The 16,757-nt window shown below is 39.6% G+C and overlaps 1 protein-coding gene across 1 annotated transcript in view; it reads right to left on the minus strand.

Annotated features, from left to right (window-relative positions):
• Positions 1-11,392: 11,392 nt before the first annotated feature.
• EDNRB (endothelin receptor type B) overlaps positions 11,393-16,757 on the minus strand; it is a 31,902-nt gene continuing 26,537 nt past the window's right edge. The window contains exons 6-8 of the mRNA XM_061435168.1: positions 16,531-16,664; positions 15,859-15,967; positions 11,393-13,942 (exon numbers count right to left, since the gene is read on the minus strand). Coding sequence (XP_061291152.1) covers positions 13,808-13,942; positions 15,859-15,967; positions 16,531-16,664 — 378 coding nt within the window. The 3' untranslated portion in view covers positions 11,393-13,807. The remainder of the gene's footprint in view (positions 13,943-15,858; positions 15,968-16,530; positions 16,665-16,757) is intronic.

The raw sequence follows: 16,757 nt of genomic DNA on the forward strand, positions 1-16,757 counted from the left end.
AAATAATAAACACTCTGATTAATATGTGGTATTAAAAAATCTAGCCAGAGTGCTTACAGAGCTTACAAACCAGGAAATGTATTCATATGCCTCTACCACTATTCCACTTTTAAAGATTAATTTTTACATTTAATAAACTAACATATGTGCCCTAGTTTATTGTAAGAAGGTTTATAATGAATACTAGCTTCTTCCTGCCCCTCCCCCATCCTTTGTTCCTGTGAATTCTGCATCATTAAGTAATATCTTTCTTTTTTCCTAGCCTTTCAAGCCTTTTTCTTTCATGTTTCTGAAAACATAATTTACTGCCATTTCTCAATTTTTCAATTAGGTGTTATCTACATTTTTCCTTTTTTTTTTTTCCACTTCTTAAATTGTGAACTACAACATAACTACAGAAGTGGTCATAAGACATTTATACTTAAATAATATACAAATTTAGTAGTATATAAAGTACATCATATTTTATGTAATATGTATATATAATAGTATCAACATAATGCATGTATAATGTATGCCAACTTACATTCAGTTCAGTTCAGTTGCTCAGTCGTGTCTGACTCTTTACGACCCCATGAATCGCAGCACGCCAGGCCTCCCTGTCCATCACCAACTCCCGGAGTTCACTCAGACTCATGTCCATCGAGTCAGTGATGCCATCCAGCCATCTCATCTTCTGTCGTCCCCTTCTCCTCCTGCCCCCAATCCCTCCCAGCATCAGAGTCTTTTTCAATGAGTCAACTCTTCACATGAGGTGGCCAAAGTACTGGAGCCTCAGCCTTAGCATCGTTCCTTCCAAAGAAATCCCAGGGCTGATCTCCTTCAGAATGGACTTTTTGGATCTCCTTGCAGTCCAAGGGACTCTCAAGAGTCTTCTCCAACACCACAGTTCAAAAGCATCAATTCTTCGGTGCTCAGCTTTCTTCACAGTCCAACACTCACATCCATACATGACCACTGGAAACACCATAGCCTTGACTAGACGGACCTTTGCTGACAAAGTAATGTCTCTGCTTTTTAATATGCTATCCAGGTTGGTCATAACTTTCCTTCCAAGGAGTAAGCGTCTTTTAATTTCATGGCTGCAATCACCATCTGCAGTGATTTTGGAGCCCAGAAAAATAAAGTCTGACAGTGTTTCCACTGTTTCCCCATCTATTTCCCATGAAGTGATGGGACCAGATGCCATGATCTTCGTTTTCTGAATGTTGAGCTTTAAGCCAACTTTTTTACTCTCCACTTTCACTTTCATCAAGAGGCTTTTGAGTTCCTCTTCACTTTCTGCCATAAGGGTGGTGTCATCTGCATATCTGAGGTGACTGATATTTCTCCCAGCAATCTTGATTCCAGCTTGTGCTTCTTCCAGCCCAGCGTTTCTCATGATGTACTCTGCATATAAGTTAAATAAGCAGGGTGACAATATACAGCCTTGACGTACTCCTTTTCCTATTTGGAACCAGTCTGTTGTTCCATGTCCAGTTCTAACTGTTGCTTCCTGACCTGCATATAGGTTTCTCAAGAGGCAGATCAGGTGGTCTGGTATTCCCATGTCTTTCAGAATTTTCCATAGTTTCTTGTGATCCACACAGTCAAAGGCTTTGGCATAGTAAATAAAGTAGAAATAGATGTTTTTCTGGAACTCTCTTGTTTTTTCGATGATCCAGCGGATGTTGGCAATTTGATCTCTGCTTCCTCTGCCTTTTCTAAAACCAGCTTGAACATCTGGAAGTTCACGGTTCACGTATTGGTGAAGCCTTCTTGGAGAATTTTGAGCATTACTTTACTAGCGTGTGACATATATAATACATGTATGTATAATAGATGTGTGTGCCTGCTAAGCTGCTTCAGTTGTGTCTGACTCTTCCCAAGCCTATGGACTGTAGCTGCCAGGCTCCTCTGTCCATAGGATTCTCCAGGCAAGAATCCTGGAGTGGGTTGCCATGCCCTCCTCCAGGGAATCTTCCCTAGCCATGGATGGAACCCAAATCTCTTACGTCTCCTGCATTTGCAGGCTGGTTCTTCATCACTAGTGCTACCTAGGCAGCCCCATATATAATATAGTTATATTTAAAGTACATGTTGGGCTTCCCTGGTGGCTCAGATGGTAAAGAATCTGGCTGCAATGCAGGAGACTCGGGTTAGATCCCTGGGTCAGGAAGATTCCCTGGGAAAGGAAATGAAACCCACTCCAGTCTTCTTGCCTGACAAATCCCATGGACAGAGGAGCTTGGCGGGCTACAGTCTATAGGGTCATGGAGTCAGACATGATTGAAGTGACTTAGTACAGACATGAAGTATATATTTATATATAATATAGTTGTTACTGTTTTTGTTTAGTCGTTAAGTCTTGTCTGACCCTTTGCAACCCCATGGACTGCAGCCTGCCAGGCTCCTCTGTCCATTTGGATTTCCCAGGCGCGAATACTGGAGTGAGTTGACATTTCCTTCTCCAGGGGATCTTCCCAACCTAGGGATCAAACGCACTTCTCCTGAATTGGCAGACAGGTTCTTTACTGCCAGCTACCAAGGAAGCCCCTATATAAATAGTTAGCCCCTATATAAATAGTTATTACCATAGATAGCCATATTATATACATCATATATTTTGTATTAATATGCATGTTAGCATACAGAATACTATAAATTAATAACACAACAAATAATAAGCATCTTTCCAAAGCCAGTAGAGCCTCATGTGAATAACCATCATCCTTCCTGTATAATTATTTTCTTGCTTACCTTTATTTATTTATTGTCATCTATGGTTGCAATACTGTGAAATATAGCTTGGTTTTGCAAGGTTTTGAACTTCATGTTAATGAAATCAGACTGATGGAACTCAGTGGTTCTCAACAGGAGGCAGTTTGGCCCCCACGAGGCACTGGACAATGCCTGGAGACATTTCGTTTGTAACAACTGAGTGGGTGGATGCTACAGGCTTATTATTTAAAGCTGAGGCTAGGAATGCTGCTAAACATCTTAAAATGCACAAGAAAGACGCTTTAAAAAAGAATTATTGGGTCAAAAATGTAAATAGTGCTGAGGTTGAGAAAACCATAGTAGAGTATATCGCTGTATGGCTATGGACCACAAAATCTAGCCATAGAAAGTATCATGGATAGAGTTAGAGTTTTTCTATTTTTGACTGAAACAAACAATACTTCAGTGAACATTCTGGTATCTGTATCCTGATTACATAAGCAGTCTCTCTACAAGTAGTAATTTTGGTCATAGGATAAGCGTATCTTCAACTTTTTTAGGTAGTTAGCAATTGTTTTCTCTGACATGCTGTAGGCCATGGGGTTGCAAAGAGTTAGACATGATTTAGCGGCTGAACAACAACAACAGCTATTGTTTTCCCAAGTCGGTGTTAGGTTTTTATTATACAAAATTAAGATTTACCTCTGTTGCACCACAACCATTACACACATGTTTCTTCCCCTTTTTTTTTCTTCCAATTTATTTATATAACAATTTCATTTGTGTCACAAGATTATTTAAAACAATCTTCAGTGTTCACATTGACAACAACATATCCAAGTCATGTAGGTATGATAATTTATTTTTTCTCTACCAGAAAAAATTTTGGAGATGAATGATTACCTAATTACTTTTTGTTTGCTTACATTCTATGCAACTGCTATCCATTTATCCTCAGGAGCTTTAATAGACTTGCAAACTCCTATAAATACGGTCAAATATGACAATCTCTTCTGATTTTTTTTGGTGAGCTCCTCCCCCTGATCTTCAGCTCTAAACTAGACTGATTGCACTGTAGACAGGTTAAACAGTATTTCCTCCCCCTCAGTTATCTTGGGAATAGTTTCTGAGCCTTTCCTGTGTGGGATTCACCTGTTTCCTGGATCCCTTAATTTCCTTCCTCAGTTTAGCTTAAGCACACTTTGGTAGAAGAGCATTACATTCTACTTTCCCTCAAGTTCATCTCTGAAATCCTTTCATTGTATTTTATTTTATTTCTCCTACCAATGTTCATTTTCCAGGAGCATGTTTTCCATCTTTGAACGTTCCTTTTGTGTATACAACATCCAGTATTTGCTGCTCATTATTTATTGCTCTGGGAAAATCAGTTATGATTTTGCTGCATTTTTTTACGTTTGTTTCCCCAGTCCCTTTGTTTTTTTTTTTTTTCCCCTGGTTGTTTTGGGTTCTTTCACTTCAGACGTTTTTCTAAAATGCCTACTGATCTTTGCCTGATTATTCATATTTCAAAATGTGGCACTAAGGTAATTCTAGGTATGTGGTGGGGAAGAAAACCCACTGCAATGAGAATTTTCCCCACCCTCAATAGAGATATCTGTAGACATTATTTTTCTTGAGCTGAGCTGGTTATTTCCTCAGAACAGAATCTTCAGTCTCCTGCTGGGACATACAAGACTGCCAGTCATTCTTCTGTTGTGTCTGGTAGGGGATGAGGGCTGAAGCTCCCACTGTCTACAGGGCAGTCTTTGCTTCATCCTTTTGATTCCAGTAAGGGGTCTCTTTCCCCTCCCACCTTCTCCTGTCCTCCATGTGACCAAAGAGCTGACCTCCACGGACCATGATCTCCACAGATAACCTGGAGCAACCTCTCCAGAAGTTAAGCCACATGTCTTCAGCGGACTCGGGGCACTCACTGGTTTGTACAGGCTACAGATGGATGCTCCAGTCTGATCTCTTAGACTTTTAATCAGTCATTTTGTTTCTTGCTTCACTTCAGTCTCTTGTCTTCAAAGGGAAAGAAGACACCTGCCCTCCAACACCCGAGTCTCTTCTGGGCTGTGAAACATGTCGACCTGCCTCTGTGGCAGTCACTGCATAGAGAAAGCCCAAATTTGAGCTGTTTCTCATCTTTCTGGTTTTCATCTTACTTCTGTTAATATTTCTAATCAGATGCTATCTTCTCTTTCGTCTCTGTCTTTGTGGGTTTATACCTTAAAAAATTCTTATTCTGTCATTTTAGTGGAGTTTTGGAAGGAGTATGAGGAAAAAAGCATGTATTTTTAATACATTAATGTTAACCAAGAGCCTAATCCTCCTCTATTGCTAAGGTGGCATGATATATGACATATGTATAAAATACATATTAATGAGTGAATAGGAGATGAGAAAATGGAGATATATTATCATCGTCATCATCATCATCATCACCTCTCTCTCTCTCTCTCTCACACACACACACACACACACAAACTGCTCCTGATGACGCCTCTGATGTTTTTCAAATTTCCAATTTCAAAGATCACTTTGAACATTCTCATTTTACTCTGATTGACAGCTTATCCTTTGTTTCTGCACCACCTTCCCATGACTTTAGTGACACCAGTTTTCATTGTTCCTTGAAGTCTCTTCTGAATTTTTTTTCTCTGTTCACCCCTCTTGCATTTGTGACCCCTGTTTTTTTTTTCTTTTTACTACTTTTTCTGATTCTCCTTGAACCTTTTCCCCTTTAATGAACATCTCTAAACTGTGGTAGCTAAGATGGTAAAGAGTCTGCCTGCAATACAGGAGACTTGGGTTTGATCCCTAGGTTTGGAAGATCCCCTGGAGAAGGGCATGGTAATACACTCCAGTATTCTTGCCTGAAAAATCCCCATGGACAGAGGAGCCTGGTGGGCTACAGTCCATGGGGCCATAGGAAGTCAGACATGACTGAAGTGATTAATACAAACCATGATAAAAACATCTTTGTCTTGAACCTTGACATAACTTCTAAATCTCTCTGTGGATGTTTCATGGTACCTTAAACTCATTCCATCCCAGACAGACTTCATTTAGTTCCCATAATTCATTTTTGTCCTCCAATTTAATTGCTGCCTCTCTTTTCCTTTAATGTGGTTTACCTAAGTTGTGCCGGTGTGCTAAGTTGCTTCAGCCATGTCTGATTCTTTGCAACCCCATGGACTGTAGCTTGCCAGGCTCCTCTGTCCATGGGGCTTCTTCAGGCAAGAAAACTGGAGTGAGTTGCCATGCTCTCCTCTAAGGAATCTTCCCAACCCAGGAATTGAACCTTATTCTCTTATGTCTTCAGCATTAGTAGGCAGGTTCTTTACCACTAGCATCGTGTGGGAAGCTCTTATCTAAGTCAGTTCAGTTCAGTCGCTCAGTCGTGTCCGACTATTTGTGACCCCATGAATTGCAGCATGCCAGGCCTCTCTGTCCATCACCATCCATCAAGTTGGTGATGCCATCCAGCCATCTCATCCTCTGTCATCCCCTTCTCCTCCTGCCCCCAATCCCTCCCAGCATCAGAGTCTTTTCCAATGAGTCAACTCTTCACATGAGGTGGCCAAAGTACTGGAGTTTCAGCTTTAGCATCATTCCTTCCAAAGAACACCCAGGGCTGATCTCCTTCAGAATGGACTGGTTGGACCTCCTTGCAGTCCAAGGGACTCTCAAGAGTCTTCTCCAACACCACAGTTCAAAAGCATCAATTCTTTGGCACTCAGCTTTCTTCACAGTCCAATTCTCGCATCCATACATAACCAGTGGAAAAACCATAGCCTTGACTAGACGGACCTTTGTTGGCAAAGTAATGTCTCTGCTTTTCAATATGCTACCTAGGTTGGTCATAACTTTTCTTCCAAGAAGTAAGCGTCTTTTAAGTTCATGGCTCCAGTCACCATCTGCAGTGATTTTGGAGCCCAGAAAAATAAAGTCTGACAGTGTTTCCACTGTTTCCCCATCTATTTCCCATGAAGTGATGGGACCAGATGCCATGATCTTCGTTTTCTGAATGTTGAGCTTTAAGCCAACTTTTTTACTCTCCACTTTCACTTTCATCAAGAGGCTTTCAGTTCCTCTTCACTTTCTGCCATAAGGGTGGTGTCATCTGCATATCTGAGGTGACTGATATTTCTCCCAGCAATCTTGATTCCAGCTTGTGCTTCTTCCAGCCCAGCGTTTCTCATGATGTACTCTGCATATAAGTTAAATAAGCAGGGTGACAATATACAGCCTTGACGTACTCCTTTTCCTATTTGGAACCAGTCTGTTGTTCCATGTCCAGTTTGAACTGTTGCTTCCTGACCAGCATACAAATTTCTCAAGAGGCAGGTCAGGTGGTCTGGTGTTCCCATCTTTTTCAGAATTTTCCACAGTTTCTTGTGATCCACACAGTCAAAGGCTTTGGCATAGTCAATAAAGTAGAAATAGATGTTTTTCTGGAATTCTCTTGCTTTTTCCATGATCCAGTGGATGTTGGCAATTTGATCTCTGGTTCCTCTGCCTTTTCTAAAACCAGCTTGAACATCAGGAAGTTCATAGTTCACATATTGCTGAAGCCTGGCTTGGAGAATTTTGAGCATTACTTTACTAGTGTGTGAGATGAGTGCAATTGTGCGGTAGTTTGAGCATTCTTTGGCATTGTCTTTCTTTGGGATTGGAATGAAAACTGACCTTTTCCAGTCCTGTGGCCACTGCTGAGTTTTCCAAATTTGCTGGCATATTGAGTGCGGCACTTTCACAGCATCATCTTTCAGGATTTGAAAGAGCTCAACTGGAATTCCATCACCTCCACTAGCTTTGTTCGTAGTGATGCTTTCTAAGGCCCACTTGACTCCACATTCCAGGATGTCTGGCTCTAGGTGAGTGATCATACCATCGTGATTATCTTGGTCATGAAGATCTTTTTTGTCCAGTTCTTCTGTGTATTCTTGCCACCTCTTCTTAATATCTTCTGCTTCTGTTAGGTCCATTCAATTTCTGTCCTTTATCGAGCTCATCTTTGCATGAAATGTTCCCTTGGTATCTCTGATTTTCTTGAAGAGATCCCTAGTCTTTCCCATTCTGTTGTTTTCCTCTATTTCTTTGCATTGATCGCTGAGGATCAATTATCTAAGTCAGGGACTGGCAAATGTTTTCCGGTAAAGGCAAAATAGTAAATACTTCAGGCTTTGCAGTCCATGAAGTTTCTGTCACAATTGTGCTATTAAGGCAATTATAGTCAATATGTAAACCAATGGATGTGGCTGTCTTCCCAGACCTTATTTACAAAAAAAAAAAAAAAGAAAGAAAACAGGTTAGTAGGCTGGCTTGGCCCTTGGGCCACAGTTTGCTAATTGAGGTTAATGGCCTGCCATCCAAAAACCTCTTAAAAACTTTACCTGCCACATCTTTCTGCTCGAGTAGGTTATGATGACCCTGTCTTTCCAGGTCTGTCCTCCATCCTCTCCACGCACATTCCCCCCTCAGACCCTCATGTCTCTATTCTGTCTCCTTGCTTTCTGTCTCGTAGTCAGGCTCCACGCTGCTTCCAAACCAGTGTCTTATGGGAACAGAATTTACCCTGTTGCTTCTTATTTAAATACTCGGTGTTCTGCAAACATCTACATTGCAGGGCTTCCTCAGTGTTTGATGCATAAGAGTTACTTGAAATCTTCATTAAATTAAAGACTTCTGGGCCCCACCCCAGAGATTCTAAAGATATGAGTTGAAGGCTAGGAATCTGCATTTTCAACAAACCTCCAGACGATTGGCACATGTGGTCCTCAAACATTTGAAAAACAGTAGCCTTAGATAAAGGGCTTCCCTGGTGGTTCAGATAGTAAAGAATCTGCCTGCAATGCAGGAGACCTGGGTTCCATCCCTGGGTCAGGAAGATCCCCTGGAGAAGGGCATGGCAACCCACTCCAGTACTCTTGCCTGGAGAATCCTATGGACAGAGGAGCCTGGCGGGCTACAGTCCACAGGGTCGCAAAGAGTCAGACATGATTGAGTGACTATCACTTTCACTTTCAGCCTTGGGAAGGGCAAACCCCTCTGCATGGAGCACAGGTCCTGCATGACCTATAATCTCTCTAGCCCCACCTCTCGTAACTCCTCCTTCAACATGCTGTGGGTCAGCCCTTTTCTTGAACTGGCCATACTGGTTCATCCTCTTTTTCCCCATTAGATAGTCACTTTGCCAGTAATGCCATTATCTCCTGGTCTGTTGGGTAAACTTCCTTTAAGGTTCAATTCAAGTTCCAACCGCTCTGATGAGTTTCTCTGAACTGTCTATTCTTACTGTGTATGTATCCATATTCTAGAACCTGTAACACATTAGCTGCTTGAATTTATTTGTCTACTTCTCCCAGTAGAGTGTGAATTTCTGAAGGACAGGGACTATGTCTTCTGCATTTGAATATACCTATGTTTTAGAGGGTACAATAAAATTATGTATTAAGATTGATGCTTTCAAACTGTCATGCTGGAGATGGTAAGGCGATTAAATCAGTCAATCCTTAAGGAAATCAACTCTGAATATTCATTAGAAGGACTGATGCTGAACCTGAAGCTCAGGTTCATACTATGGCTACATGATGCAAAGAGCCGACTCATTGGAAAAGACCCTGATGCTGGGAAAGATTGAGGGCAAGAGGAGAATGGAAGACAGAAGATGAGATGGTTGGATGGCATCATTGACTCAGTGGACATGAGTTTGAGCAAACTCCGAGAGATAGTGAAGAACAGGGAAGCCTGGCATGCTGCAGTTCATGAGGTCACAAAGAGTTTGATACCACTTAGCAACAGAGTAACAACAATGGAATAAATGTGTTGATTTGATATAAGAGTTAGACTAGGAGTGTTCATATCTATATTTTATAGGTAATTCAACTGGAACTCTGAGATGTTAACTGACTTGTTTGAGATCACCCAAAGTGTCAAAACAATCAAGGGTATCACTTTTTTTTTTTAAACATTTGAAGTTTTTTCCATTACACATGCTGCCTTCCTACCATGATGGAGTTATTCCCTGGGCTGGTGAGCCTTACATTTTGGAAGTGTTCAGTCGGATTTTCTGATTTGGGTATACACATTCGGTCTGTTGCTTATTTAATGTTGTCACTTCTGTGGTTAACTAATGACTGAAAGCGAGTCAGTCCAGCCAGATACATTATTCTTCATGAGTTTGGCCTCTGCACTATTTGGATTTCTGGACATTTCCATCTTAGTGTTGCCACATCTTTTGGTTTTCTTCCAAGAACCTAAATTGTATTTGTTTTGCCTACATTTACTATCATGAATCATTTGGGCATTATTATTATTATTATTGTGACTCCATAACTCATATAGTTCAAGAGAAGGAAGGCTTTTTGTTGAATCCTTAGAGAGGATTCTGCCTGGGTTTTGCTTTCTTGTACTTCTCACATAGCTCCTGAATTCAGAACATCTATATCTCAAAATAGATGGGGGCTTCCCATATGGCACCAGTGGCAAAGAACCCACCTGCCAATGCTGCTGCTGCTGCTAAGTCACTTCAGTCATGTCCGACTCTGTGTGACCCCATAGACGGCAGCTCACCAGGCTCCCCCGTCCCTGGGATTTTCCAGGCAAGAACACTGGAGTGGGTTGCCATTTCCTTCTCCAATGCATGAAAGTGAAAAGTGAAAGGGAAGTCGCTCAGTCATGTCCGGCTCTAGCAACCCCATGGACTGTAGCCTACCAGGCTCCTCCGTCCATGTGGTTTTCCAGGCAAAAGTACTCGAGTGGGGTGCCATTGCCTTCTCTGACCTGCCAATGCAGGAGACATAAAAGATGGATGTGGGTTCTATCCCTGGGTTGGGAAGATCCCCTGGAGGAGGGAATGGCAACTCACTCCAGTATCTTTGCCTGGAGAATCTCACGGACAGAGGAGTCTAGCAGGCTGCAGTCCATGGGGTTACAAAGAGTCGAATGTGACTGAAGTGACTTAGCACACAAGCATATCTCAAAATGCCCAGCTCAGATTAGGCAACTTGACATTCAGAAAAGGTGAGGAATAACTCATACAAACCTCTAGAACACTAGGCTGAGTTTAAGATAATTATTTGGTAAAAGAGTAAATGCAAATTCTTGATTATTTTTATCAGGGGAAGAAAGAGGTTGTGTACTAAGAGATACAAGCATGTGAACCTTGAGAGCTGCAAAACACAGTTATTTAGTGGTCACTTCATTTTGTCTTGTACTAATTTTTGCTGTTATTTCTATCTCCTATCAAGTAAGAGCTGACTTCTTATTTTCTTAATTTCATCCTATCTTGCACTTAGTAAATACTCAAAAGGAGCTTGTGAAATGAAATGAGTGATTCCAAAATCTCATTTCAGCCTTTCACCTTTCATCTATGGTACAGTAATAATTAGACAATGAAATGCTCCCCAGGCAAGAAACCAGAGGTAGAAAGACATAAGGTGCCATTGGCAACTATCAATCAGATAACCTCGGAAAATTGAATGTATATATGTATCTGGTTACTCGCAACAATAAACCATTAACAGAAACTTGGCATTTTAATTTAAGAACTTTCATATTTTCTTGACGGTTGTGTGTTTAACATAAGTAATGTCCATTTGTGACATTTATATTTCCTTTAAACTTTAATACTAAATTAGTGTTTAATAAATTATTGCTTGCGCATTGAAAAAATAAGCTGGTCTTTTTCAAAAACAATTTAAATTTTTATTGATTTTGTTTACATCATAAAGAATTAGCAACTATAGTAGTTGCCACTTTAAGTGACCTCAGAAAAAACAAAATATATAATTATTTTACATGGTTATATTACAATTTTATAAAGTTAGTTACAGCTTACTCATGCTTTGTTATAAACTGTATTCCTTTGGCCATATGTTGTAAGCTATCAATACTAATGCACATCCATATTAGCAAATATAAAAGAAAATCTAAAAGTGTTGTAAGTCTTTTAAGCTTTACAACCATGTTAACACTACTTTTGTCCATTGTTATATTATGCAGTCCTTAATACTAGAAAATATGTTTGAAAATTAAACGGTAGCCCCTTTCCCCATATTGATTTTATTTATGCTGAGAAATCATGTTTGTTTCTTACCAACCTTTGTCAGTCTGTTAAAATTTTGAATCAACCATTTTTAGAAAAGCTACTGAATATGCTGCTGCTGCTGCTAAGTTGCTTCAGTCGTGTCCGACTCTGTGCATGAGTTCATTATAAATAATCATGTATATACTTTCTGAGTGCAGTTTAAAATTTGGCAAGATGTTTACAGCCCATGATTCTGACACAGAGAAAGGGCACAGTAATGTAAATGAGGAAGAAACGAAATGAAATTGTCACAAAATGAGCTCAAATTTAAATAGGAATAAAAAAATCCATCAACAAACTGAAAACAGTAGTGACCCAAAGTTAAAATAAGATCTGAAGTTTAAAATGTCTTTTGTGATGACAAGGATCTGAAAATGTGATTAGGAAGACATTAATAAACAAGACTGTGATGTGTATATAAATTCCATGTGGCATATGAATCCATGACTTGTCTTTCCTTTCTGGCATTGTTGGGTTTTTGGTATCATCACCTTAGGTGCTGGAAAGCAGCATTGCTCATTTATTCCCAACATGTGGCTCTGGGTTACCAAAAAAAAAAAAAAAAAATCAGAAACTCTGTTATATTTTAAGACAGAGTTAAAGCTCTTGGGCCCAATTTGTTCCTGAAGCCACTCTGAGAACATTGCACTGTGTTTTGCTGGAACAGAATCAGGACCTTTTGCATTGATGTAAAGGGCAATGACGAACATCAGGCTAAGAATGGGAATCTGTCCCCATGGGTCTCCTCCCGCCCCATTTCATTTCCTCTGTCTTCCGTTTTCCTCTCGTACATACTTTCACACACATCTCATCTGAGTTAACCTAAGGCACTTTGCTGGGGAGATGAAAGAATTCGGCAAGAATGCACAAAGTTAAAAGGTTCTTAACAGTCTCATATAGCAGCTTTGCCTGTGACAGGAAGGCACCGCATCCAGAACTCGTTTCTATTAGTTATTTACAAAAATAATGTAAAAGTTAGTAATAAGTTTTAAAGGTGACTGTTGCACTGACTGTAATAGCTATGCTCTTAGAGACAGTATTTTAACTATCACATGGTACATATGCCAGATATCACCTTAATTGCAGAGAAGATGCTGCTGTCTCCTTTGCCATATGGTCAACGCTCCAGGCAACTCACATTCTGTCCATGATGGGGTTACTGGCATCTCTCCGTTGTAAAGGTATGAACACCGGGGCCTGCCTCTGTTTAATCATCTACACGTTGTGTATTGTAGCGAAGTATTTACAGATGACAAAACTAGATGTACACTTTTTAAACTACAGTGGTAAAAGAAGATGCTTTAATAATCCTCAAAAAAATTTGTAGGTAGTCCTTTCTTTGCCAAGTACACGAATAGGCGATTTCAAAGCATTGTTTTGGGATGGCATTCCAAAACTTCTCTCTCTGTCCCTTTGTGACATTTGATCTCATCTGAATGTAAAGTTGCATGATTTTCAAAAACCTCAGTCTGTCTGATTCTCCCTCCTGATCATTTAAATACATCTCTAATGTCAAAAATACACCAGCTGAACTATTTTCACATGTTGTTTCCAAATATAATCCCTACCAATGGTGTGAAACTTTAAAAGATTTTTTAAAAATTTCATCTACAAATTCTGTTTTGCAGTGACACATTTTTCCTTTACATCAGATTCACCTTAATTTACAAAAATAAACATCTTTCACAGGAATTCTGAGTGAACTCAAGTTAAATGTAAGTGGTGTATGAATAGACCAGAAGTTCTGAAGAGCTATAATATAGTGAAGTGCTAACTGTAAAGAATTAAGTGCTTTCACAATAAGGCTTTCTTAATTCTCACTGCTTGTCTTCTCATGCTGGAAACAGCTCATCAAACGTCATGTGGAACTCTTGAGTGTGAAGAAAATAATCACTCTTACATTTGTACATTGTTTTGTGCAAACACACACGTTGTTTTGTTTTACTTTGGCAGATACCTCTTTGTTTGAATGATTTCTGTCCAAAATAAAGAAAATGAATAATCCTTCTTTCAAGATGAGCTGTATTTATTACTGGAACGGAAGTTGTCATATCCGTGATCGTTAGCTTTGAACTTTAAGCACGACTGCTTTTCCTCCAAGGACTGTTTTTCTTCAAATGATTGGCACCAGCAGCATAAACATGACTGCACAAAGCAAAGTAACTTCGTTATAAGTTTACATCAAGTTACACTATCACAACCCTCCTCGCTCACCAGAATTCTGGCTTTCTCTGCATGAACAGCAATTCGTGGGCCACTTTCTTGCCATGCCCTCTTATTTTCCCCTTAAAAACATATAACTACAGAAGTAGTATATGATAAGTTTTTAAACTAGAAGCTACATTGAAGAAAAATGTATATAATTAAACTTCTTCATCTTTTAATTAAAATGAAATAGAAAGACACTCAATTCTTGGATACTTACTCTTGATTACTTGAGGAATATTCTTAATATTTGATAAATATATAACTCAAAGCTTTTTTCCTATGCAAGTGGAAATATTACCATACCCATACACCCATAATAATCTGTAACTTTGTGGGCATCAAAATAATTGTAGCTTGTTCCCCCCATATATTTAAGTACAGAACTAAAATTGTCAGCAAAGAGATGCTACAGACCCATGTTGACGTCTTCCACTCTGAGAATATGGTGCCCTAGAACTTCACCCCTAATTCCATAGAAATGGAATGGTGGTTGACAGTGGGGAACTGAAAACAGCTCCTTTGTCCCTTTCCTGTTTACCTATTTCTGTTCACTTCTAACCTTAAAAGAACCTAATTATAGGCTTCTCTGGTGGCTCAGAGGATAAAGAATCTGCCTGCAATGCAGAAGACCGAGGTTCAATCCCTGGGTTGGGAAAATCCCCTGGAGAAGGGAATGACCCAGTCCAGTATTCTTGCTTGGAGAATTCCATGGGTAGAGGAGCCTGGTGGGCTACAGACCATGGGGTCACAAAGAGTTGGACGTGACTGAGCAACTAACACACCCCTAGAGATTTGATCACTAAGCAATTGAAACTGACTCCTGACTTAATGCTCAACTGAGTACACAAGATGCCTTGTCTAACCTGTTGATGCTTTTCCTAGATAAAAAGAAGCGGGACTAGGTCTGAACCCACAGCAATCCCCCCAAGGAATCCTGCAAGCAGATCACTTGGCAAGATAGCATCTGAAGAGAGAGCCAGACTGTCTGCCTTCCATGGAGAGGCAGAACCCAGCCTTCTGCCTGGATGATTCACTGAGATTCTTCTTCCTCCATTTTTCCCTTTAAAAATTGTCATGACTGAATAGAATCTTTAGAGTCGGTCTCTGCACCCGAATCCACCATCTCCCTAGATTGCTGGCTTTTCTGATGAAAGTATTTTTCTTCTTTATTAACACTTGCCTCTGGAATTATTGGTGTATGAGCACAAGCAGCCAACCTAGGTTTGGTTACACTAAGAATAAGTGGATATAAGGGAAGGAATGTTTAATTCCATACTAGGTAACTGAAGGAGTGAATGAATGGATGGATGTTACACACAAATGGAAGCATGCAAATGAGGAATAATTTCACGTATTCTATATCAAGGAACACTGCTATTGAATGAAGACAGAAAAGTGAAGGTAGAACTTGAATTAAGCTGCTTTGTTTGACTTGTAATTCTCACCTGTGTATGAAAAAGGAGACTAACATAGTTATAATTAGGAGTGGGCTACCTAGTCCAAAATCTTGCAAAAAGGGAAATAGTGCATTTAATTCATGTGTAGCCCTTATTTTATCATGTGAGAGCATTCATATATCAATGCATGTAATTTTTTATTCATTTTCTGAGTAATTCTATGAGTAAAACTGATTGGTTGAGGCAGTAGTGAATGGTTGACTGGGATTTGTAGGGAGAAATCAATTATAGTGATTTATGAGCAAAATTTATATTTAAACAATCATCTATCATGTAATACAAGGGGAAATTATAAAACAATTGACTAGATCTCTCTGGATAGAAATGTTAATAGTTTGTAAGGGTTATACTTGATACCAGATTACAAGGGTTTTTGATTTTCGAATACTGTCTTACCTTAAAGCAGTTTTTGAATCTTTTGCTCACCAAATACAGAGCTATTGGGTTAATACAGGAATTCAGGGAGGCCATGTTGATGCCAATGTAGTCCAATACCAACAAAAAGCTGCAAAAATAATATGAAAATTTATTTATGTGCTATGAGCACAAATCCTTTAAAGACTTTTGTGCTTTATAAATTTAAAAATTACCCATTTATAGTTATTTTAACTTTATCACTAGTCTTTGCTGATTTTGATCTCTCTCTCTCTCTCTTTCTCTTTGCTTCTGTCTCTCTCTTTCTCTTATTTTCTGTCCCTGTCATATCATTAACCGCTATTCCCACTCCCATGCTCAATTCTCTGCCTTAAAATGAAATATATTTCGTAAGTGCCCAGGCTGTCTAAAAAAGAAAGGATTTACAAAGTGCAATGGAGAACCAGATCTGGTATTTTCAATCATGCACTCACTCACTTGGACAGCCCTGGCTCTCCATTCTCAGCGTTCTCCAAAGCTCCCCTTACTTCTCCATTGGAAATAGAAGTAAAAGTTAAAAAAAAGGGGGGGGCATCTTAAATTGCTTTAGGATTAGAAAAATGGTACTCTCTCTTCCTGCCAATGAAAGGAATCAATGGAAAAACTTCTGAATGGCATTTATTTACACAACTATTTCTATTTTACCTTACTTACCTTAAAAATTCACATCTACGGGGATCATGCTGATCATAAAGAGTGAGCTTCAAAATCCTGCTAAGATGAAGAGGAAGCCAACACAGAGCAAAGACAAGGACCAGGCAAAATACTGTTTTGGCCACTTCCCGTCTCTGAAATAAAACCACAATCAGACTCTGTAATGGATGGCTCATTATAATCATAGCATTCTCTCTTTCCAAAAAAAATGTTTAATACCATTTACA

Source organism: Bos javanicus, chromosome 12 (assembly GCF_032452875.1).
Source record: "Bos javanicus breed banteng chromosome 12, ARS-OSU_banteng_1.0, whole genome shotgun sequence".
In the NCBI taxonomy this organism is placed as follows: domain Eukaryota; kingdom Metazoa; phylum Chordata; class Mammalia; order Artiodactyla; family Bovidae; genus Bos; species Bos javanicus.